The sequence below is a fragment of the Acinonyx jubatus genome, chromosome A3 (assembly GCF_027475565.1).
Source record: "Acinonyx jubatus isolate Ajub_Pintada_27869175 chromosome A3, VMU_Ajub_asm_v1.0, whole genome shotgun sequence".
In the NCBI taxonomy this organism is placed as follows: Eukaryota; Metazoa; Chordata; class Mammalia; order Carnivora; family Felidae; genus Acinonyx; species Acinonyx jubatus.
The window spans coordinates 71,044,484-71,070,913 of NC_069388.1; the positions used below are offsets into that span (position 1 = coordinate 71,044,484).

General features: G+C 38.6%; 1 protein-coding gene across 5 annotated transcripts in view; it reads right to left on the minus strand.

Moving 5' to 3' along the window:
* Positions 1–26,430, minus strand: part of ASB3 (ankyrin repeat and SOCS box containing 3) — a 113,696-nt gene that overhangs the window by 59,414 nt on the left and 27,852 nt on the right. For 2 of the 5 annotated variants that reach the window (XM_053200592.1, XM_053200594.1), the window contains exons 2-4: positions 25,602–25,722; positions 19,105–19,313; positions 9,124–9,282 (exon numbers count right to left, since the gene is read on the minus strand). In XM_053200592.1, coding sequence (XP_053056567.1) covers positions 9,124–9,282; positions 19,105–19,300 — 355 coding nt within the window. In that variant the 5' untranslated portion in view covers positions 19,301–19,313; positions 25,602–25,722. Of the gene's footprint in view, positions 1–9,123; positions 9,283–19,104; positions 19,314–21,084; positions 22,255–25,601; positions 25,783–26,430 lie in introns of those variants that run through there. The other 3 variants (XM_053200593.1, XM_053200595.1, XM_027072454.2) reach the window with 3 other exon arrangements.

Sequence of the window (26,430 nt, forward strand, 5' to 3'; positions counted from 1 at the left end):
ATAAGGAGAAGCTTCCTGAATTTCCCCTTTCTTGCGAGGTTTTCTCATTTCAATTCTTACTGCTATCAAACTGAAAAGCTCCCTTCTGAACTTATTTTTATAAAAATCATGGGGAGTTGTGTGTAGAGAAAATGTTCTCATTATAAACAGTGGAGGAGTAAATTTGCGCTCTACATTTAGTGTTCAGTTCAGTCATACTCGAACATCCCTGATGTCAGTGACTTTTCCAGTCACCTCTCAAGTTTCTGTAGTTCTATATTCATTTCCTACCTCTTGATCTTCCAGGTTTATATTTATAACCTCCATCAACAGTGTAGGTGTAACTGGGCCATCAGAACAGGTACTACAACATGCATGAGAATATAGCTTCCCTTGCAGCTAGAGGACAACATACTTCAAAGTTCCAGCAAAGAACAGCTTTGGAAGACAAAGATGGTAAAGGAAGCTACACCAGATGGGCAGTCCCTTCCTCACTTATGTTCAGGTGGTCCAGCCACTCTTCTTCAAATCAAAACATTATCATCTATAGTCTGTTGCAAACCTTGAAGTGTCCTACATTTTGTTTTAATGAAAGAATCTCTTCCATTATAGATTGAAACATGGATCACTACAGTTATTTGAAAAAGGTATATACAGGTAAGCAAAGCAGGTTGCTTAAGTTTATCATATTATTTATGGGGCAAGAAGACACTGGAGCACAGATCACCTAACTAAAAAGTCATATGTCCATTCTCTGACTAGTGTTTCTGCAAAAGTTAAAGCTATACCTTTCCTTTCTAAGAAAATACTCTTCCTTCCAAACAAGGACCTACTACAATTGACGCTGTACTTGAATACATAAAAGTACTGCCTGTACTATATCTCCTCGGGGTTAACCTCCTGCTTAAGTCCAATTATTTTTTGTAGTAGACAATATAAAACATAATTAGGATAGTCAGTTTGCAGCCAAATAAACTAAATAAAACCTGTTACTAAAAATAAGTGATTTGAAGTTATTAACTGGTTTGAATTATCCTAGCAACTGTTCTTTCATTAACATAAAAAATTACAAGTTAACTATATCCTAAAATAGAAATTACTAAAAACTCTGCATCTCTAATTTTCTCCAAATACTTATATAAGTAGGAACAATACTGAATTTCATAAACCAGGATCATTATATTTTGAAAGTGTAAGCTAAATGACCAAACTAGCATTTCTCAAATAGTTCCATGGAACGGTAATGTTCTTTGAGATTTTACTAAGTGTTCCACAAAGAAAAAGAATATTATGGTCAAATACATTTCAAAATTCTGGGTTAAAGTTAGAACAACTGTTGTTTTATAACAGGCCTGAGAGAGACTTTCATTCACCCAACAAATTACTAACTGCCACCATATACCAAGCCTGATCTGGAAGTTACAACAGTGAACAAGATAAAAAAAAATGCCTGCTCTCATGGAGCATTCTTTCTAGTAAAGAGGACAATTAACAAAAAAGCAAATAAATACAATAAATGCAGTCAGTGAGAAGAGCTATGAAGACACTAAGATAGGATGTCAGAGCACAGAAGATACTTCTCTCTGGATAGACACATTAAACTACAGAACAAATATTTGTTTGTTTCTTTCTTTCTTTTTTTCCTACATGGGGTAATATAGTACATGGTATTTCCCAAGCACAGGTTGATCAGGAACACTTTTGTCAATGAACATTTATTAATAGCTCATCAAATCAATTAAGAAAGTGTTCTTCTAACCCATATGCAGACAATAGTAGGATCAAGACTCGAATACAGTTTTCTGATCCTCAGTACAATGTTTTTATGTCTTCTTCATCTATGTAAAAGCAGATATAATAATAGTACATATCTTAGAGAATCATGGTAAAAATTAAATTAGCTAATTCATGTAACACACCTGACAGAGGGTTTGGTATACAACACTCCGCTCAAAAAATCGTCCTCTTTTATCCCAACGTGATCTGTACTGCTTCCTTTTAATATTTTGAACACTTTACGTCTATCTCCTTTACAGGACTTAACTAATTTTGTTCACTCCTCTATATGGCAGATTTCTTTTTTTTTTTTTTTTTCATTTTCTTTTGATGTTTATTTATTTTTGAGAGAGAGACAAAATGTGAATGGGAGAGAGGCAGATAGAGAGAGGGAGAGACACAGAATCCAAAGCCTGGCCAGGCTCAGAGCTGTCAGCACACAGCCTGAGATGGGGGCTCGAACTCAGGAAAGGCAAGATCATGACCTGAGCTGAAGTTGGACACTTACCCGACTGAGCCACTCAAGCGCCCTTATATGGTAGATTTCTTACAGACAGCAACTCAAATAGAGACTGCACATGGCTAGGCCACAATGAAAGCTTACTATGTAGTTACATACACAATATCCATTAACTGTGCATGTGGAAAAAAAAAAAAAACTATATAAAAAGCAATCTCCCCTCTAAGAAATCAAATGATATTACAGCAAGGCTTCCATGAAACATCTTTTTTTTTTTTTTTATTTAAAAAAAAATTTTTTTTTAATGTTTATTTATTTTTGAGACAGAGAGAGACAGAGCATGAGTGGGGGAGGGTCAGAGAGAGAGAGGGAGACACAGAATCCGAAACAGGCTCCAGGCTCTGCACTGTCAGCACAGAGCCCGACACGGGGCTCGAACTCACAGACCGTGAGATCATGACCTGAGCCGAAGTCAGATACTTAACCAACTGAGCCACCCAGGCGCCCCAAAACATCTTTATAATGATACATTTCACATATTCAAAACACTTTATCATAAATTAACAGTACCAGTAATGAGTCATATTCTTCCTAATAAGATACACTAAGATACCATTTCATGTCTTTGATATTCCTGCCAGGAATACATAACCAGAACACTATCAAGAAAAAAACCTCAGACATCAGACAAAACATCAGACAAACCCAAAATGAAAAACACTGTGCAAAATGAATGACCTGAAATCTTCAAAAAATGTTAAAAAAGAAAAGAAAAGAAAAGAAAAAAGTTAAAATTGTAAAAGAAAAACAGCGAAAAATCTGTTTCTAATCACAGGAGGCTAAAGAGACGTAACAACTAAATTAAATAAGTGATCCTGGTGGGAGGAGTTAAGATGGCAGAGGTAGGAGGTAGGACCCTAAGCTTGTCTTGTCCCTTGAACACAGCTAGATAGTTATCAAATCATTCTGAACACCCAATAATAGGAGGTCTAAGAAAACAAAACCTGCAAGTAGAAAAGTGACCACGTTTTGGAAGGTAGGATATGCAGACAGTTGACTTGGGGAAGATATAATTGAGGGTATGGTGACGGGGAGGGAGCCTGCTTACAGAGGCTACTGCAAAGTATCATAAGCAGCAGAGTGCATAATCTGAACTTTTAGAAGTCCGCTAGCTACCATGGGGGAGTGCCTGGCTTAAAGGTGCTAGGCTGGCGAGATCGGGTAGAGTCCCAGGAGTGACAGCATGGACTGAGGATCCCCTGGATCACCAGAAGGGTGGCACCAAGATGCTGCACTGTTCCCAGTCACTGGAGCATGGATTCCAGCTGAGGACAGCAAGCTAGGATGCTGACTTTCTGCTGCCTTCCATAAACTCCCAACCGCTGCAGATCATATGATCACCTTCTTTCCCAGCAGACAAACAGGCAAAAGCACTGCAAGACCCTCCCCCCAGAGGAACAGCAAGGTTCCAAGCTCCGGGAGTCCCTAAAATGTGGAGTGTTTTAACTCAGTCATGCACCAGAGACTTAAAAAAAAAAAACAAAAAAAAACAAAAAAAACTCGGACATAGGCAAGGTGAACACAGGGTTCTGACATAAACTGGGGACAAGAAGGGTGACTGACTGCTTTTCTGTGAGGATTCTGTGAAAACTGGGGGGGTAGGAACTTTCAGCTCCAGGGCTATCAAGTGAGGCACTACCATATTCATCCAACCGATCAGCACTGAAAGCCTTCTGGGAGCAAAAACAGCGCCATCTACTGGAGACCAGAGCCATTTACACCAAGCCCCAACCCCCTGAACCCTGCAGATGGATCTCCAAAGGGGGAAGTTCACCTGAGAATCAGGGCAACAGGCCCCTCCCCCAGAAGACCAGGACAAACTAGCTCCTACCAAGTTTACTGATCATAGAGAGCTGCAAAGCCTCAGCTCTAGGGGAAATAGAATCCAGCTTCCTTTTTACTTTTATTCTCTAAATGTTTCTCTTTTTCCATTTCTTTTTTTTAGTCCTTTTTTAAATTTTTTATTAATTTTTATTTTTAAATACTTGGTTTTTTTATTTCCATTTTATTTGTTTATTTACTTGGATCTAGATTCTTTTTTTAATTTTTTTTTTAATGTTCATTTATTTTTGAGAGAGACAGAACATGTGAGTGAGGGAGAAGCAGAGAGAGGACACACAGAATCCCAAGGAGGCTCCACACTTCAGCAGAGCCCAATAGAGGTCTTGAACTCATAAACTGTGAGAACACGACGTAAGCCCAAACCAAGAGTCTGACACTTAACCAACTGAGACACCCAGATACCCCTGGATCTAGATTCTTTTAGCAAGCAGACCAAACACACCCAGGAACTAGTTTTTTTGTTTTTTTTTGGAGGGGGGGGGGGTTGTTTTGTTTTTTGTTTGCTTGCTTCTTTCTTTTTTCTTCTTCTCTTTTCTGGACAAAAAGATGAGATGGAGAAATTCAACCCAAAAGAATGAACAAGAAGTATAGCTATAGGTCAACTATTTAATCAATACACATATAAGATGTCTAAACTACAATTTAAAACAACATTTATAAGGATACTAGCTAGGCTTGGAAAAAAAACCATAGAAGGCACTAGAGAATCCTTTTCTGCAGAGATAAAAGAACTAAAATCTCATCAGGCCAAAATTAAAAATGCTATAACCAAGACACAAACCCAAAGAGAGGCCATAAAAATGAGGATGGACAAAGCAGAGGAGCAAATCAGTGATAGAAAAGATAAAATTACGGAAAACAACAAAGCTGAAAAGAGGGAAATAAATGAAAGGTAATGGATCACACAGGTAGACTTAGGGAACTCAGCAACTTATCAAAATAGAGTAACATTTGTATCATAGGGAGTCCCAGTAGGTGAGAGAGAAAAGGGGCAGGTTTACTCCAACAAATTATAGCTGAAAACTTCCCTAATCTGAGGAAGGACACAGATATCAAAACCCAAGAAGCACAGAGAACTCCCATTAAATTCAACAAAAGCTGACAATCGCCAAGGCATATCATAGTTAAATTCACAAAATACACACACAGGAAAGAATCCTGAAAGCAACAAGGGAGAATAAGTACTTAACTTACAAGGGAAGACAGACTGGGTTCACAGCAGATGTGTCCCCAGAAAGTTGGCAGGCCAGTAAGGAGTGGCAGGATATAGTCAATGTGCTGAATGGGAAAAAAAAATGCAGCTAAGAAAGAATTCTTTATCCAGCAAGACTGTCATTCACACTACAAGGAGAGGTAAACAATTTCTCAGACAAAAACTAAAGGAGTTCATGACCACTAAAACCAGCCCTGCAAGAAATTTTAAGGGGAACTCGTTGAGTGGAGAAAAAAAAGACCAAAAGCAACAAGACTAGAAAGGACCGAAGATCATCACCAGAAACACCAACTCCACAGGCAATACAATGGCACTAAATTCATATCTTTCAATAATCACTCTGAATATAAATGGACTAAATACTCCAATCAAAAGACATAGGGTATCAGAATGGAAAAAATAAATTAAAAAAAAAAACAAGATCCATCTATATGCTGCCTACAAGAGACTCATTTTATACCTAAAGACCTGGAGATTGAAAGTAAGGGGACGGAGAACCACCTGTCATGCAAATGGATGCCAAAAAAAAGCCAGAGTAGCCATACTTATATCAGACAAACTAGATTTTAAGACTGTAACAAGAAATGAAGAAGGGCACTATATAATAATTGAGGGGTCTATTCACCCAGAAAAGCTAACAATTTTAAATATTTATGCCCCCAACTCGAAAGCACCCAAATATATAAATCAATTAGTGACAAACACAAAGAAACTTATCAATAATAATCTAATAGTAGGGGGTTTTAACACACTATTTACAACAATGGACAGAATTCATCTAAGTAGAAAAATCAACAAGGAAACAACAGCTTCGAAAGATACACTGGACCTGATGGACTTAACAGTTATTCAAAACATCTCATCCAGAAGCAGCAGAATACATTTTTCTCAAGTGTACATGGAACATGCTCCAAAACAGATCACACAGTAGGCCACAAATCATCCCTCAAGAAGTACAAAAGGACTGAGATCAAACCATGCATATTTTCAACACTATGAAACTTGAAGTCAACCACAAGAAAAAATCTGGAAAGCCTCATGTCTGTCTCTGTGCTGACAGCTCAGGGCCTGGAGCCTGTTTCAAATTCTGTGTCTCCCTCTCTGTCCCTCCCCCCTCTCATGTGCTGGCTCTCTCTCAAAATTAATAAACATTAAAAAAAAATTTTTTTTAAGAAACATTATGTCTGTAATTTAATCTCAAAAGGTTCAGAAAAAATATATGGATAAATAGAAGAAATAAAATAATCAAGTAAAAAAGAGCAAAAGAACACGATTTGGGTGAAAAGTATATGAGAATCCCTTGTACCGTGAAAACATTTCCATAAGTCTGAAAATATTAAAAAAAAAAAAAAAATACCCACACAAAAGGAATGGGTGACAATGTTTATAGCAGCACTCTCAACAATAGCCAAATTATGGAAAGAGCCTAAATGTCCATCAACTGATGAATGGATAAAGAAACTGTGGTTTATATACACAATGGAATACTACGTGGCAATGAGAAAAAATGAAATATGGCCTTTTGTAGCAACGTGGGTGGAACTGGAGAGTGTGATGCTAAGTGAAATAAGCCATACAGAGAAAGACAGATACCATATGGTTTCACTCTTATGTGGATCCTGAGAAACTTAACAGAAACCCATGGGGGAGGGGAAGGGAAAAAAAAAAAAAAAGAGGTTAGAGTGGGAGAGAGCCAAAGCATAAGAGACTCTTAAAAACTGAGAACAAACTGAGGATTGATGGAGGGTGGGAGGGAGGGGAGGGTGGGTGATGGGTATTGAGGAGGGCACCTTTTGGGATGAGCACTGGGTGTTGTATGGAAACCAATTGGACAATACATTTCATATATTAAAAAAAAAAAAAAAGGAATGGGTGAAAACAGGAAAAATGGAAAATAATCACATCAGAGATGTTCAATATCATTAGCAATCAGGAAAAGTTCAAATTAAAACCACAATGAGATGCCATTAAAAGCAAAAAAAAAAAAAAATGTCAGTACTAAGTGTCAGGGAGAATGTGTAGCAACTGAAGCTCTCAAACATTACTGGAGGGAATACAAACTGTATAGTCACTTTATAAGAAACTTCTGAATTGTTTTCCAAAGTTAAACATACATTTACCACATGATCCAACAATCCTAGGTATTAATTCAAGAAAAATTAAAACTTATATTCAAACAAAACCTGCATGCAAATGTTTGTAGCAATTTATTCATAATCACCAAACACTGAAAACAACTCAAATGTCTATCAACTGGTAAATGGATAAACTGTGTTACATTTATATAATAGAATACTTCTTAGCAATAAAAAGGAATTACTGATAATGCAATATGTATGCATCTCAAAAGCATTATGCTAAGTTAAAGGTTATATGCTACAAAATATATGTTATGTATATACATGTTATATATGACATTCTGCAAAAAAAGCAAAATACAGGGAGGAAAATAGATCAGTGGTTGTTAAGGGTGAAGGGGAGTGGGGAGATTTATTAAAAATAGGTAGCCCAGGGCACCTGGGTGGCTCAGTAGTTGAGCATCTGACTTCAGCTCAGGTCATGATCTCACAGCTCGTGAGTTCTAGCCCTTCATCAGGCTCTGTGCTGACAGCTCAGAGCTGGAGCCTGCTTTGGATTCTGTGTCTCCCTCTCTCTGCCCCTCCCCACTCGGACTGTGTGTGTGTATGTGTGTGTGTGTGTGTGTGTGTGTGTGTGTGTGTGTCTCCCCCCAAAATAAGTAAACATTAAAAAAATTAAAAATAGGCAGCATGATGGAATTTGGTATGAGGGTGATGGGACTGTCCTGTTTCTTGACTATTATTGTCGTTACACATTATACATACATCAAAATCATAGATGTGAGATGTACACATTTGATGCATACATCAAAACGCATAGAACTATACACTAAAAAGAATAAATTTTACTACATATAAATTTTAAGTATATATTATGCTTAAAAGGAATGAGCTACATTCATAGGCATCTCATTTTATTCTCAGTCAAATAAAAACTAGATAGGTACTATTACTTTCATTTTATAAGCGGGGAAACAAAAGCATACAGTAAATAAATGAACTTACAAATTACATATGGTAGGACCAAAACTCTAGTCCAGATACACTGATTCTACACAAATGTTTTATTCTCTTAATTTTCTCATTTTCCACTAAACATTATGGCCTCAATGTACCTAACAACAAATAGGATCAAACAGGAAAAAAAGAGGATCAAAGGGAAGGAGGGAGGAAGAAAAGACAGGTAGTGAAATGTGTCCATTAGAATTTGAACTTTGTCCTTACAAAATTAAAAACAGTCCATAATTGAAGAAGTCTGAATAGTGACTCATACAGGCAACAAATTAACTGTCATTAAAGGATTAGCTGGTGATTTCTTCCATAAAATCTTCTCAATTTCTTAACACAAACAAAAAGCAAAAGCACACAAAATGTTCACAGGTAATCTTATAACTACTGCTACAATTTAAGCTATCTGTAGTATTCAGAACAATTTGAGAACAACGATGATGACAACTACAATACAGAAAAAATTTTACAACTTTAAATAAATACTTAAAGATATTCCCAGATGCTATCACCCAAGGATGGAAAAGAAGAGAGAAACCTTTAAAGATAACTTTTTGGTTTCAGAATGAAAGAGGTGGCAGTATAATGTTTGCCAAAGAACATACTGTAAGCACAACAGCTTGGGGGGGGGGGGGGGATTAAGCGTAGTTCTTTTACCAAAAACAAAAAGCAAAAACTGCATCTGTACCAAAAATAGCATACTTCACCTAAAAACAGCGGCGTGGTTTCCTCTGAAGTAGTTGCATTAGGATCTGCCCCAGCTTCTAAAAGAATGTGTACAATCTTCCAATGTCCTTGACTTGCAGCAAGATGCAAGGCACAAAAGCCCTCAAATGTCTTTGTCTTAATGTAGTTTTCAGATGAATCTATGTAAAAATAAAAATAAGAAAGTCAACTGCAAGGTACCACTATTTCTTGTGATTAAAAAGCAAAGATTCCAAGAAGAATTTAATGAAATATTAAATTGTAATTATAAACGGGAGGTCTCACTTTAAAACTCTCTAGAAAATCAAGAAAAAGTTCTACAGGGGTCACAGTGTGAACAGCTCCCTGGTATTCCTTACACACAAATTCTGTCCACAAACTCATCTTCTATTCTCTCATTTTTGGTGGGCAGGGAAGGGGAGTGGCAGGAGTTGAAAAATAACACAAAAGAAGATCTGAAGAGGATGCAGCACCAAAGATTTGCTTAAGCAGGATTTACTAAAATAATACTCAATTTAATTTTTTTTTCAATTTCTGAGTTTCCATGAGAGGAATGGTCTCATGTCAAGCATTACTTTCTTGTATTCAACTAATAAAATGAGGGTAGTTTAAAATACTCCTTTTCTGGGGTGCCTGGGTGGCTCAGTCAGTTAAGCGTCCGACTTCAGCTCAGGTCACGATCTCGCGGTCTGTGAGTTCGAGCCCCGTGTCGGGCTCTGGGCTGACAGCTCAGAGCCTGGAGCCTGCTTCAGATTCTGTGTCTCCCTCTCTCTCTGACCCTCCCCCATTCATGCTCTGTCTCTCTCTGTCTCAAAAATAAATAAACGTTAAAAAAATTTTTAAATACTCCTTTTCTAACTTAAGACTACAGTGAAGTACTCAAGATTGTATTTCCAAAATAATAAAATGTACTCCATTTCCAAAGGAATCAAACAGTGGCATACAACTTCTACTTTAAGGTTTCTGAGGTTTATCTGTTATGAAAATCTCAAGGTTCTAGTAACATTAAAATTATGTAAATAATGGCTACGTTAATTTTTGTGTAATTCCAAAGCAAAATGAACTACTGAAGTCACAAGAAGTGACTTTAGAAAGTGACTTTCTGGGGCACCTGGGTGGCTCAGTCGGTTAAGCGTCTGATTCTTGGGTTTCAGTTCAGGTCATGATCTCACCGTTCGTGAGTTCAGGCCCCTCATCAGACTCTGTGCTGCCAGCACAGAGCCCGCTTCTGATCCTCTGTCCCCCTCTCTCTGTCCCCGCCCCACACTCTCTCTCTTGCTCTCTCAAAAATAAACCGTAAATTTTTAAAATTAAAAAAATGTTTACAAGTCTCAAACTTTACAGATGCACAATTAAACTGCAAAATAGAGCAGTTATATTTTTAAAGGTCATATCACAAAAACGGTGTTTCCCAGATTAGTCAGAAACTGACCTTTATTCAGATATCCACAAAACTATGAAGTTAAGAGAAAAACTAGGAACACATACACATATATAGATACCAGACAGCTTCTATTTTTTAAGTATTTATTTATTTATTTATTTATTTTGAGAGAGAGACTGTGAGCAGGGGTAGGAGGGGTGCAGAGAGAAAGAGAGAGATAAATTTCAAGCAGGCTCCATGCTGTCAGCACAGAACTCGATGTGGGGCTTGATCCCACAAACCATGATATCATGACTGAGCCAAAATCAAGAGTCAGATGCTTAACAACTAAGCCACCTAGGTGCCCCACACAGACACCTTCTAAATCTTTTTTTTTTTTTTTTAACGTTTTTTATTCATTTTTTTTTTTTTAAGAGAGAGGGACAGAGGGCGAGCCGGAGAGGTGCAGACAGACAGGGAGACACAGAATCTGAAGCAGGCCCCAGGCTCTGAGCTGTCAGCACAGCTGGAACCCACCAACTGGGAGATCAAGACCTGAGCCAAAGTCAGTCACTTAACCAACTGAGCCATCCAGGTGCCAAAACACAGACAGCTTCTAAATGGGAAATCTCAATATTATAAAGATGTGCATTCCTCTCAAAATAATTAATAAATTTATTATAATTCTAACCAAAATGTGAAGACCTGTTGTGGTTTGGTTGGTTGCTTTTACGATACTTGATAAAGTGACTAAAGTTGATAGAGATGGAGAGGACAGGTAAGAATAACAAAGTTAGAAAAATAAAGAAAGCAAGTACTAAGAGGAGACTAGACTTACTGCATACACTAAACCAGGTCTTAAAGTTAGAATAAGTAAACCAACGTGGTGATAATACAAAGGCAGAGACGAGGGTGCCCATCAGGGACAGAAGGAAGAGCCACAGAAGCAAAATGAGACTAAGAGATGATGGCTGAAAAGAAGCCGACCTAGGCCAGTCTTGCATTAGATATACTGAGGAATTTGTTTTGGAAAGAAGGAAGGATGTTCTCTTCCACTGAGAAAGAAGAGAGATACGACTTAATCATAGCCATTTAAAAAACTGTATAACACAAAGAGTGACACTTACTTAATGTATGCAATGGAAAAAAAAAAACCAACCAGGTGGGTACAGTCAGGGAATCTCAGGATAGAATGGAAACTGTGAGAAAAGTGTCTAATTGGACTACAAATGGATGACACTTTAGAGAATGGTTTTATGACCAGAAACTAACCGTAAGGCTAAAGACAAAAGGAAGTGTATATATACACTGTAGTCTGGTTGGTAAAGTTGTTTATCATAGGGGGAAAGATGAACAATTCTGAAACCACCATCTATGTACAATAAGCTCAAATAAACAAAGGAATGGTAGATAGTGACAGGTTTCTCACTATTGAAAAGGGAGGTTACAGATAAGCAAAGGAGGAAGGCTAGAATGAGCCAAACGGTACTGGATTAGAATCCAGACATTAGCATGAACTCATATTTAGCTTTAATACAGAATACAGATGGATGGATATTGAAATGCTTATAGGCATGTATGTACACATGGGTTATAATAAATATGTTTCCTAGCCCTGTCTGCTGAAAAGGCTTAAAAGCAGTGACACACCAGTAGCAACAAGCACAATCAGTGCCTAAATCTTGGTTTTGAGAACTGTTCTCCAATAAAAGGAACCAGGGCTCCTAAGAAAATGGCTGATTCTAGGATGGGCACACAGAATATACAAAATGAGCCTGGACCATCTTCTAGGTAAAGAAAGTAAAAAAGTGCTCAAAAAACAAAACATGGGACATGCCAAAGAAACACAAGAGCCGATCTGAAAGAGCACTCAATGACGAAACTTAGAACAATTTGAGCAACAAAATAAATATCATATTGGATTATAACCCAATGTATAAAATAAATATACACGAGTCCAGGCAGATATAAATGATGGAATAAATGGGAAATAAGCAATATTCTAAGTATCAGATAAATCCAATAATCTATGTAAATACTCCCCCCCCCCCACCTCCAAGGAAGGGAGCTTAATTCCCACCTGAATGATTTGAGGGCCACCATTCGTGATTTGCACACACACCCATCTTATTATGAAAGGGAAAAAAAATACTCCTGTGCAATTATCTATGAAGTAAAGAAAAGAAAAGGCCCTTCTCATGCAGGATGAAAAACAGTGAAGTCAGTTAACTACTAAATTGAAATCTTAAAAGATTTCACCTATAGAAAAAAATAGATAGATACATTTGAATAGTTTATCTCTAAAACCACTGGACCAGGAAACTTACATGGTGGAGCAAATGCAGTTGATTTGAGTCAGAAGATTTAGGCTGTAATCCTGGCTCCACCAGTTCTCTATTGGATTACTCTTTGGGTAAATTACTCAAACTCTCTGCAGCAGTTTCCTTAACAGTAAAACAAGGATAAAACAGCTGGCCTGAACCCTCAAAGGGGTTCAACAGAATTACAAAATTTATGTACTGTCACAGTTGTTACAAATTAAATCTCCAAAACACCATTTTCAGAAAGTTTTCAGGATCCAATATAAATTGGTTTTGGAAGTTTCAATGATAAACTGCCCTCCTTAATTGGTATCCAGGGACCAAGGGGACCTTCCTATCTGGTACTGGAATACCAACAACCATCCTCTCATTCTCATCCTTTCTTTTATAAGGGTTCTTGGGAAAATGGCTCATAATACTGTTTTTAATGCCTTAACCTCTACTTATTTCTCACTGAAGGGCAAAGCAGTCTCTGCTTCTATTCTACTTACTGAAAATTTAAATTTAAAGGCATTCAAGACTTCATAATGGGTAAACCCATAATGGGCACTTCAGTTCTGTAATGACAACTTGTGAGTTCTTTCTTGGCTGCACCTTGAGGATTGGGGCCATGTCAGCTGGACCAATGCCAGCCAGCTGACACCTGGGCAGCAATAACAAGAGTTGACTTTAACATTCTAGCAATTATACCACAACCCTATGATTCCCAACACAAAGTGTATTTTTACTTATAAATAAATGGTAAACTTGCTTACTTGTTTCAGTGAGAAATGGTACACTTTTGTTTTCTAAGAAAGAAAGCAAAAACACATGGTTTTAATAAGCGTTAAATATTCATTAACATAGGTTAAGTATTAAGATCAGAACCTTATCTCAACAACTGAGCCACAATTTGATGATGGCCAAACAAATTTAAGATGTGCCAATCACGGGGCGCCTGGGTGGCGCAGTCGGTTAAGCGTCCGACTTCAGCCAGGTCACGATCTCACGGTCCGTGAGTTCGAGCCCCGCGTCAGGCTCTGGGCTGATGGCTCGGAGCCTGGAGCCTGTTTCTGATTCTGTGTCTCCCTCTCTCTCTGCCCCTCCCCCGTTCATGCTCTGTCTCTCTCTGTCCCAAAAATAAATAAACGTTGAAAAAAAATTAAAAAAAAAAAAAGATGTGCCAATCACAAAGAGTGATGAATGTCCATTTCAGGTAGCTGAGAAAGTCAAGTACTTTGCACAATCATTATGCTTTACTTAGCAATTCTAAGAAAAGGTTGGGTATAAGATAATTTCCACAACAAACATTTTCACCATGGGCAAAACTTTCAGATAACCCTTTAAGAGATTTCATCATGCATATAACATGAAGGGAAAAAGTCAGTGGAAAGCAAGAGGTTTGAAGGCATTACAAAGACATGAGACACTATAAAAAATTAAGACTAGCAGAAAATATATGAAATAACTGAACCACATGTAACAGCAAAGGATTAATGTCCAGAATACACAGACTTCTTTAAAGACAAAGTTTGCCTAGAACTTCCAAAGAGAAAGGCTACATGAGAATGCAATGAACATAGAGAAATGCAGACATAAGAGAAAGAAAGACCCAGAGTCCTGACAACATCGTTTTGAATAGGAGCATCTGGCAATGCCTGAAGGGACCTACCACTCAGACTTAATATTTACATAAGCACTATATGTCCCTTATTTGTTTTTGAAGTTTTTTTAATTTCTATTTAAATTCCAGTTAGTTAACATACAATGTAATATCCATTTCAGGTGTCCAATACAGTGATTCAATACTTACATACAACACCTGGTGCTCATAACAATATATTTCCGTTCTTTGTGTTAACTAGTTTGAATTATTTCTTTCATTCATTACTGAAAAAGTTCTGATTAATATTATGGATAATTTAGCCGTGTCTATCAATATTTTAACTTTGCATATTTCTTGCACCAGCACTTTGACTTCTAAAACTCCATTCTATAGAAATACACACCCATGTCACAAAGTTACAATATAAGGATGTTAACTGAAGCACCACTTATAAGAACCCATCAATAGGAGAATTATTAAATATATTACATCTATACTATTAAATACCATGAAACAGTTCTTTTACTCAGAGTGAAATCGGGAGCTATTGCAGAATTCTGAACAGAAGAGACAGACATTAGTCTTTGATACACTAAGACTAGATTATGGTGGGATGAGGAAGAAGTAAGAGCAGAAACTGAGGTTAGGATGCTATTAGAGCAATCCAGGCAAAGAGATATGTGACTCAGACCAAGGTCTTAGAGGTTGTGAGGCAGTAAGAGTGATGTGAATTTGTGGATGTGTACACACACACACACACACACACACACACACACACATAAAGATGTGCTGACTGGGTGAGGGATATAAGAAAAAGGAAGTAATTAAGGATGGCCCAGTTTCTGGCCTGAGTTGGAATGATGGAATGTTTCTAATCTTACAGATAAACAAACTGAAGAACCAAGAAGTTAAAAGACCTGTCCTTTTCTCCCGCCAGGATAAAGTGGTGAAGTCAGCAGAGCCCAGGTCCATCTGAACACAACTCTTAATCACTATGCTATGGTGCCTATTTATCTAATGATCTTCAGCATCTATTATCATGCCCAATATGACAGCGTAATATTTTTTTAACTAATAAAAAGTACTATGAATTAGCTCATATTTGCCAAATAAAAATATTTGTTGGTGATATGCTACAGTTAATTATAAGATTTTAAGTGATCTTTAGTCAGTAAATGGTTTACTACTGAATGGCATGTATAATTTCCACTGAAGATCATTATTGTCCTCCAAGATGTAAAGATTCATGAAATCTCAACATCTATTAAATGAACTTCCAAAAAGCAAAGAAGACAAGCAAATTTGTCATGTGTATTAACACTTCACACAGAAAGTTAAAATGAAAGGGGCACCTGGGTCGCTCAGTCGGTTAAGCGTCAGACTTTGGCTCAGGTCAGATTTCATGGCTTGTTGAGCTCGGGCCCCACGTCGGGCTCTGTGCTGACAGCTCAGAGCCTGGAGCCTGCTTCAGATTCTGTGTCTCCCTCTCTCTCTCTGTCCTTCCCCCACTTGCCCTCTCTGTCTCTTTCTCTCTCTCAAATATAAGTAAACATTAAAAAAAAAAAAAAGTTAAAGTGAAAAAAATACATACACACATTAAATTTCTAACTAATCCATGCTGCATTTGAATGCTCTTCTCCAACTTGAATGAGAAGATCATCTCTAATTTTTAGGCTATATTCTGGATCTAAACTGAAGCGACAGTAAAGCAAAACCTTTCTAAGCATTCTTTTTGTGTAGGCTTAAGTACTTTCATACTTTAGTACACTAATAAAAGGTATAGGTTTTTTGAAGTTTATTTATTTTGGGAGAGGGAAAGAGAGCAGGGGAGAAGCAGAGAGACAGAGAGAGAGAGAGAGAGAGAGAGAGAGAGAGAGAGAGAGAATCCCAAGTAGGCTCCGTGCTGCCAGCACCAAGCTCCACACAGGGCTCTATCTCACGAACCATGAAATCATGACTTGAGCTGAAATCAAGAATCGGCAGTCCCTTAACCAACGGAACCATCCAGGTGTCCATAAAAGGTATGTTTATGAATCTCTGGCAGTTCACTAATATTAGAGGAAGTTCAAGGAGACAGAAATTATATAATAAAAGACACTTTTACGTGTACCAGCAGAGCTATAAAAGACCGGAGAATTATGAATTAAATAAAACACAGGTACAGCAAAGTATAAAGAAAAACAAAAATGTCAAACTTGTTTTGGAAACTTTTAAGATTAACCCATAATACTAAGTTAACTGGTACAGATATAAAGATGTCACTGTCACCAATAAGCAGAAGAGACCTCACTTCACTTCTCAAGACTAAAAACATACGCTCTTCATCATCACACTTAGCCATATGCTAGCTAAGTAGTCAGCTACCATTCGTCACTGATCAATGTTCCTGAACTTGAATCTTCCTGGTAAGTTTACATTGTAATCTTTTTTAAAAGGCAGGGGATCTGAATAAAGTATGGACTTTAATTTACAAGAGGAGGAATGGGCCATAAGAAATATTGAGAGAGACAGACACAGCATGAGTGGGGAAGGGGCAGAGAGAGAGAGGGAGCACAGAATCCAAAGCAGGTTCCAGGCTCCCAGCTGTCAGCTCAGAGCCCAACGCAGGGCTGGAACTCACAAAGCGGGAGATCATGACCTGAGCTGAAGTCAGAGGCTTACTGGACTGAGCCACCCAGGAGCCCCATATAAAACACTTTTATTTAAAGTGACCTATAGCTTTTCTGTCCCATTCTAGTTTTTAGTGAATCAAGTAATCAAATCTGATAGAATTTTGGACATTAATTCCAACTATAGAGAACAACCGAATTCATGGCAGACAGCGACCAAAACTGTTTTGACCTCCTAAAATAAGTCATATAGCTGCTTCCTAGTCTCTGCACACTCTACTTCCTAATTCTGGTAAACTAGTTTTATCCAAATTTTACTTCATAATAGTGAACTCTAATAAAAATACAGTGAGATAATTTTATTTGGCCATTTATATCAACTAGTCACATAGCTATGTGTGGCTATCTTAAGCTCCAAAAACATCACGCCTAAAAAAGGAGTCATTAAAAATGAAAGGATATATGTATATGTATACACACACACACACACACACACACACACACACACACACACACACCCACCCCGGAAAATTACTCAGCCATCAAAAAGAATGAAATCTTGCCGTTTGCAACGACATGGATGGAGCTAGAGTATATTATGCTAAGTAAAATAAGCCAGTCAAAGCTAAACAAATACCATATGATTTCACTCATATATGGATTTTAAGAAACAAAACAGATGAGCATAAGGGAAGAGGAAAAAGGAGAGAAGGGGGCTGCCTGGTGGTTGTCAGTTAAGCATCGGAATCTTAATTTCAGCTCAGGTCATGATCTCACATTTCGTGAGATTGAGCCCCACATTGGGCTGTGCACTGACGGCATGGAGCATGCCTGGGATTTTCTCTCTCGCTCTCCCTCTCCCCTTCCCCCACTCATATTCCTGCTCTGTCTCTCTCTCAAAACAAATAAATAAACTTAAAAAAAAGAGCAGTTCTATATGTAGTAAATAATGTAGGGACACCTGAGTGGCTCAGTCAGTTAAGCATGCAACTATCAGTTTTGGGCTCAGGTCCTGATCTCTCAGCTTCGTGGGTTCAAGCTCCACACAGGCTGTGCTGGCAGTGCAGAGCCTGCTTGGGATTCTCTCTCTTTCTCTGCCCCTCCCCTACTCATGCTATCTCTCAAAATAAATGGACTTAAAAAAAAAACGTACATCAAGCATCCAGTATAATGACCGTTACAAAGCAGTGCTCAATCACCATTATCTCCTCGACCCTACCCATCATCTCCCATCAGAATCTCTCATTTAGTCTCTTACTGAGTCCTACTCTCAGTAGTGAGCTGGCAAATGTGTCACTGGCTCTCAGGGGGAAAAAAAACCCAAATTTAAAGCTTTGGTTCATAAGCACTGGTTGATTTCTCCCATGTAAATATTCCCACTTGGCTGATCTCAGGTTACAAGCATGAAGTCAATTCAACACAGAGTTGGAAAGAGATGTGCAGTAGCACATAGTTACTCTCTGTCCCATTACCCTGTTTTATTCTCTCTACAACGCTTTTATGTTTTGAAATTATCTTGTTTAATTATTTAAGTATAGTCTGTCTCCCCTGACAGGAATATAAGCATCATAAAGGCAGGGACTTTGTCTATCCTGTTTTCTAGTGTGAACTCCGTTGGGGGGGTGGGGGGGTGGGCAGGGGGGCGGGGGGGGAGTTAAAGTACTTGTAAAGATTCCCCAAATTAAGGAAACTGAACAATATTTAAAAAAAAAAAAAAAAAAAAGACTAACTCAACCAAAGCACAAACACCCTCAATTTCAGTAACATTGCTCCTTCTGTTTGGAAAAGGAAGAAAGAATAAACATGACTAGTAACTACCAAATCCTTAAAAGAGCAGACTATTCTTGCCATATCATCTAGCTCAAACAATAAAAATGGGCCAGGCACAGCAAGTTACATACAAGGGACAACATTTATAGATGTCCAGCTGGAACACCATACAGGCAATGGTGGCAATCTCACCATTCTTAATAATGCATAGACAGTTTTTTTATGGTCATAGAAAAGAAAAACAAATACCATGGTTGATAAGTCACATATTACCTTTTTTATGGTTTATTAATCCAGCTTGTAGGCCCAGCTTCCATACCTTGAATGTACTTTACCTGCATGAATTAACATCCGTAAACATTCTACAGAGTTGTGATAAGCTGCTTCATGAATTGGCATCCATCCCCTGTTATCAGCAACATCAACGCTACGTCCCTTTCTGAGCAGTTTTCTTAAGACTTTAACATTGCCTTCCCTGGCAGCAAGTCCAACCGTGGAGCATGTGTCAGAGTAAGCCTCTGTAAAATCCATTCCTTTGACCAGTCTATAAAACAAGGCAGAAAGAAACACTATAGACAATAAAACAACACTGTACTCCTAGAGATTAGCAGATCGAAGCAGGCCTGTCCTGCAACTCTCACAGGACTGCAGAGGAAAAGCCTGAGGTGGAGAAAGAGACCTGTCATGCCACATCTTCTACTAGAGTCTAGAGCAGGAAGCATCTCTGGGAAATTAGGATTCCCTGGAATGTTCTTATTAAAGAAATCAAGGAAGTTTTAAGTGTTCTATCATTCCTTCTCTGGAAATGTCTGAGCATCTCCTTCCTGCAGGCCTCTGCTCCTGTTCATACCCCACCAAAATGCATTCATTGCAATTCTATAGATGAGGGAGCTAAAACACCTCCAGTTAACCCCAAATATGTACTCTATTACGTAGAGATGGCCATTTAACTAAAAATGCTCAGCCTCAAGAATTTGTAGCCCTCTCCAGTTTGTAGCCCTCTCCAGGAAAAAGCTAAACCCAAAAAAGGAATGAAGGAGATTTATTGAAAGGAACAAAGGTAAGTAATAATTGTAGTTTTTCTGCTGGTCCTTTCCAAAAGGGGCAGAACATATTCTCTTTCTTTGATAAAACAGTCCTACGTACAGAATATACTGGAACGAACAAGAGAGTCGAGCTTTCCTACATAAGTCCATAAAGTTCTTCACAGCATTAGTGACCTTTTCCTCATCATCTCCCTTCAAAGTTCATTCCACCTTCCCCTGGAGTCAATGTCCAGTATAGTTGTCAGTATATGACTCTCACAAAGACAGTTTCTGGTTAATCCCACTATGAGGCTAAGGTTCAGGATTCTCAGGGGAAGAGTTATCTCCCAAGGGGCAGTCCCTCTCAGTAAAACTTCTATCCCAGCCTTCCTTAGTTTCTTTAGTGATCTTAGGAGATGGTTCAGGACATGCCAACATGTCTAGTCCAATGCAGGTAGAAAACTTTCTAGAACTACATTCTAAATTATTTATCCAGAAAGTGACAGTTTAAAAAGAGAAGTTAAAAAGAAAGCAGAGCATTTCCTGTAGGAAATTTAAATTTATCCATGGTCACATTTAAATATAAAGCTATAACTGCAGAACTTGACTCTATGGTGAGCCAAAGAGCTAGCATTAGCTATGGATTAATCTAATTAGATCAACTGATCCGCTCCTATGAAAGTGAGATAGATTTACTACAGAACATTTAATTATGCAGTTGACAGTTACTTACTGGGAACCAACTAGCTGATCAATAATGTGGAAGATATAAAGATAACACAGATTTATGTACAGTCTCAGAGAAATGATAAATACATGTGATTCAAAATAGAAGGAAGTAAGTGCTCTAAGAGAAGTACAGATAAACAGCCACGGGTGGTCAAAGAAGGGAGAAACTTATGAGGGATGTGAGCTGGGTCCCAAAGTACAGGAAGGATCTGAAGAGCATTCTTAAGGAGAATGAAAGACACGATTATGTAAATGAACAAAAAAGGTGAGTAAGACACAGTAAATAAGGCAAACAGTTCACTTTGGAAAGAGGATTAGGTAAGCAAAGAATAGGAGGAAAATGAGCTTACGGAGTGTGAGAAATATGCCCACTGACCCAATCAAAGTAGGGAAGCAGAGACTCAGGGGCAGTGAAGCAAGGCTTTAATCAACTTTCTTGCAAGAGGGAGTGTCTGATGGGCAGGCACAGTTGGGACAGTTACAGCAGGCAATTTATCTCTTAGCCTGAAGTCCCTCCCCCGATTCCTCATTGGCTGAGTACTACAGAGGTTACAGCCTTACCTGGGTGTCTTCTATGCCCATGTAAGGCAAAAGGTAGTCTGACTGGAACAAATGTACATTCCTTTAGGTAAGGCACAGAGACTTCAGTTCTTTGGCAAGTGCTCATTGCAAAGCCCTCAAAAATAAGACCACAAAATGGAGAGGGGAAGAAGAAGCAGGAAGTGAAGTATTTAAGAGTTTGACACTCCACAGGGTGGTCGAAGGGGAGGGGGGTGGTTAGTACCTATTTCCAATAGGTTATTAACCTATTGTTAACTAGACAGCACAGATTTAATTTGATATTTCTGAAAATGAATCGTCTCACTTAATTCTCACAATCCCTCCTCTTCTAAGTTGATTCCATTTTCATTTAAAGTTTAATTTGGGCACAAGGCAGGGACATTTGTTTTTTTTTTTAAGAGCAATCTTAAGCCTGAGGGGGTCTGTGTGGTTGGCCTCCCAGCATTGTTCTAAAATATGTTTTGCTTTTGTTTTCAACCCAGGGACCTCAGGTCCTAACCTTTCCCTCTTTGCCTACTAATCCCATCTTTTCCTATCATATTCCCCTCTTTGAACACCTGACTCCTAACTGCCATTAGGAATTGGGACAACAACTGCTTCCTGCTGAAAGGGGGCAATGACAGGAGTACAGCAGTCAGGGCAGGTTCAGAGCTCAATCCTGAGGTCCAAAATAATGGGAGGGTATTTGGGACGTCTGGGCTAGCAAAATTTTCTTATTTTTCTGGCGTATGCAAAGCTTCTACAAATAACATACAAAAAGAAAAAAATTTTTTAAAGAAAAAAAAGAGTATTAGACCAACAAGCATTAATATTCCAAATGCAATGTCTCCTAGGGAGGAGGTCACACCATGTAAAGTAAAGATGCAACCGTAGTCATCCACAAGATCCCTAACCTGTCTGGTCATTTTCTTTTTTTTTTAATTTAACTATAGCTTTTCCTTCCTCTTCCATATTTATTTGAATCTTGTGATATTGTTGTTTAGAATAATTAAATATTTGAACTAATTTTTGGTTCTCAATTCTCAAATCTTCCTTTGGCCATCCAGTTTCCATAGGAACAACTCCATGAGGCATAATTAATTTTACCTCAAAGAAAGATTGATCTTCTATATCCAGACTACTATAAATTTAGGAAATTGTTTATCCCCCCTGGAGCTAGTAGCACTATAGTCCCTAGTCAGTCATATTATGCTAGTCAGTCATAATGTCTCTTTCTAGCAAGGGAGTAGGGCTCTATGGCATTATCAAAAAATGTGGGGAAAAAAAGTCTCCCCATATGCACCCCGGTGGCTGAAAGAAAAATTTAGTCATAAGTTTTCTTGAATTGTTACTCTGCGTTTGGATAGTTGGCTGGGAGTGGAAAGATCCAGTGTCAAGAAGGAAATCAACCAGATTTCCTTATATTTCTAGAGTTACCCAAGGCCCTGGGTTTCCAATAGACAGATGATTCAGGGGAGTCACCATGAAGAGCCCCAGGACCCATCCGTTCCTTTCAGGGACACTGGTTATCTGAGTTCTCGAATGTTGAGGTCCATGAGGGCATTCAGATTTTCCAGTGATTGTCTCCACACAAAGGGTATGGCTTACAGGGTTCTGACTTTGTCTCCTCTGAGGACATTCTCATTTCCAGTGCCCTAAACAGCCACATAAACACCACTTGGTGCCAGGACCTTGGGAAGTCTGGTCTGACATAGTAAAGCCTTAGATTTTTTTTTTTTTTTTTTACATCTCCTTTCCCGTTCCTTATTCTCTTAATCTTGACTGTAATGTACCTAATTGGCAGCTCATAAGAGCTCCTCCAGGGTTCCTTCCAGGCCAAGAGCCAAAGACAACAAGAAAATGTTGTCTTTTTAACAGAGAGTAAAGCAGAATTTTAATCTCCTACCAGTGTACTTTTAAAATCCATTTATTTTAACCTTAGTCCATTGTGATCACACAATATTCCTTTCCAAAGATTTGCCTTCAAGAACCTTCTACAACTTTCCTTTGTATTTAGATTTTGTCCCAAGCCATTCCTCTCTAACCAGTCTCATTTAGGGCAAAATTATTTTCTTTTGCCTCCAACAAAAATTTGCTTGTTTTTTTTATTTTTTTTATATATCTACTTTTACATATAAAGTTGCTTTCCTTATTTCCATCAATCTTAACTGAATTTAGCAGAACCTTAGTCTCCAGTGAAAACAAAGTAGTTATCAATTGTGAACTATTACATCAGAATTCTTTAGATGGCAATTTTATGAATCAACTAAGCACAAAGAATGCTTACCAACAGACCCAAATACCCTTAGTTTCTCTACAAAAAGTTAAATGCAAATCTATGTTTAGTAATCAAGGCTTTAACATTTTATCTCATTAAATATCCAATGAATTTAATCCCATTTATTGTGCAAACAAAAGTTTAAAGTTTCAGGCTATCAAAGACTTTGAAAGCTATCTTAACAATTACCCACCCAGGAAAACTTGAGATAAAATTAGCCATCATTTTAAGCCCTCTTTTTGCTAACAAATTTCAACAGAGATAACAAAAGCTTACTTGACCTTTAGTAAACCTAGGTAATAAAACTATAACATTAAAGCAGCCTTCCTTAAGGCTCTGCAGGTCAAGCTCTGCACGTTTCAAGTGTCCATCAGTGGACTACAAGCTATAAGATTTATTTAAGCTACATTTCTCTTGCCTTTGTTTTCCTAATCATTTCCCCCTTTCATCTCAATCATTTTCTCAATAGTTACAATAATCTTAACTGTTTTTGTCTCTCCTCATCCCTCTTTACAAATATCTTTTGTGCCTCCCTGAGCAGTTCTTCTGCTTCTCATTGCATCCATCCATCTTCTGTAACTTTTTGGCAATATCAGGCCAACTTCTAGTGATAAAATTAATCTTCAGGAGACTCTGCCCCACTAGTTTCTCTGGATCTAGGCCTGAATATTTCATTTGACCTCTAAGCCTCTGTAAGAAAACAGCTGGGGTTTCCTCCTTCTCTTTCAGTATCTCAAAAGCCTTGCCGACATTCTGACATCTTGGAGCTGATTCCCTGATTCCTTTGATTATTAGCTCTTAAATCCTGCATCTTAACCCTGTCCCCAGGATCATTATTGTCCTAATCAGGGTCTACTCTGGCAAACTTTTACTCAGCTGGCTGAACACCCTTGCCAGGAGAGTAAGTTTCATATTTAATGCTGATAACTCTAAATACATGTCTATCTCAAACCAACAAACTTAAATTAGTTTAAACGGTGAATATGTTTCAACTGCATCCACTTAAAAGTCAATCACTTGCTCCCCATTGTCAGTTTTTACCAGGGACACCAGTGGGGGAATCTGAAGTAGATGGTTCAAAGTGGGTGTTCTTCATTCCTTGACAATGAGGGTGTGAGGAGGAGCCAATGATGCTGAAGTCACCAAGGAGTATATAGAATCAGTTATGCAGACCTCACCCTTAGGTGGGGCAGAATCAGGAGGAGGGGAAGGGGAAGGCAGAAGAGGACAGGTGCTAGCAGAAGGCAGAGAATGATTCTGGTTGTCAGCTTGGACAGAGGAGCAGGTACCATGTTTGTTTGGGGTTTTTTTCCCCACCAAAGTGGAAATATGGAGTCTATGTCAGGCCTGAGAAGACAGGGAATTTCCTCAAAACAAAAGGAAGGAGTTTCAGCAGCTGCTTGGGATTATTCCTTAAAGTCTCCCTCCTGAGGTAGACTAACCACAGACAACTGGCTCTGATTATCATAGTCATTAACCCAGGAAATGAATGAGGGAGAATGCCCCACATACATCTCCACCAGCAACCAGAGAAGGCCGGTTTAGACAATCACTAGTGTCCCCATAGACCTTTTTTTTTTTTTCCTCATCTCCTAAGGAGTATTGAGGCCAGTATTACAAAAGAAGATGAGTTTGTTTGTTTTTTCAACCTTGCAATATGAATTTCGTTCCAATGGGTTAGAAGGCATTCCAAGGAGAGTCCTTGGGGACTGATGAAGATCCCATGTTTCCTCAGTCTCAGCATAATCCCTTTCCTCCAGTGTACTAGAACTTTTATCATTTGCATAATGGACTAGGGCCTGATGGACCCAGTCCTCTTCTGAGCCAAAAAACAGATGGCCCTTTAACTGGTCTTTAGTCCAAACAAAACAGCAGAATTTGATCATTTTATGTTTGTCCTTATTCCCTGTATCCTCTCTGTACTACAGTAGACTATCTGAGGGAATATGAAGAGACCCCACCTCTTTGTGGGTTTCTCTTCCCTTACCCCTAGGCCTAGAATTTTTGTTCCTCATCCTAGACCAGGCTAGTTCCTGCTCCTGAGTTTCCCTCGGGGCACCAAAGGCCCCTTTAATGGAGGTTTCCTGTGTACTCTCCAGAACCAACTTTGTCCGTCTCCACCTGTTTTCTTTGCAGGAGAACTGAACCACAGATCTAGACTCCACATTCCCTTCATATCTAGAATACATCTCAGTCACACACACTCAGCCTCTCACAATTTCCCATCCCCCAGGCAATACTTATAGTCCAATTTTCCTACCTTGGTCTGTGCACAGAGTTACCAGGTTGCCGCGGTGCCTTTTACGCTTTCCCCAGGGTCACTTCTTCTGTCTCCAAATGCAAAAATCTTGAGCTCCATGGATTCTACAGGGACCAGGGGCCTGTCCGTGGAAAGGGCATGCAAACCGGGGTGGGAGATGTCTCCTCTCTCGCAGGAGGACCTAGACCCCACGGGTAGAGGTGAATCCTGGGCAAGCCCCCAAATGTGAGAAATATGCCTGCTGACCCAATCAAAGGAGGGACCCGGAGACTCGGGGGGCACAGTGAAGTGAGGCTTTGACCAATGTTCTTGCAAGAGCAATATGGACAGGCACACTTGGGGCAGTTACAGCAGTCAATTTATCTCCTAAGGTGAAGTCCCTCCCATCATTCCTCATGGGCTGAGTACTACAGAGGTTATAGCCTTACCTGGATGTCACCTATGCCCAAGTAAGGCAAAAAGTAATCTGACTATTGTACTATATGCTAACTAACTTGGATGTAAGTTAAAAAAAATAAATTAAAAAACAAACAAAAAAAAAAGATGTGGTAAATACATACAATGGAATATCATTCAGCCACAAAAAAGGAAGGTATCTTGCCACTTGTGACAACATGGATAGACCTTGAGCACATTATGAAATAATGTCAGATAAGTCAGAAAGAGAAAGGCAAGTACTATATGATACCAGTTTTATGTGGAATCTAAAAAAGCCAAATTTGGAAAAAACAGAATAAAATAGTGGTTTCCAGGAAGGGCGTGGGTAGTAAAATTGATGTTGTCTAAGGGTACAAACTTGCAATGAATAGTAAATTAGCCATAGAGATCT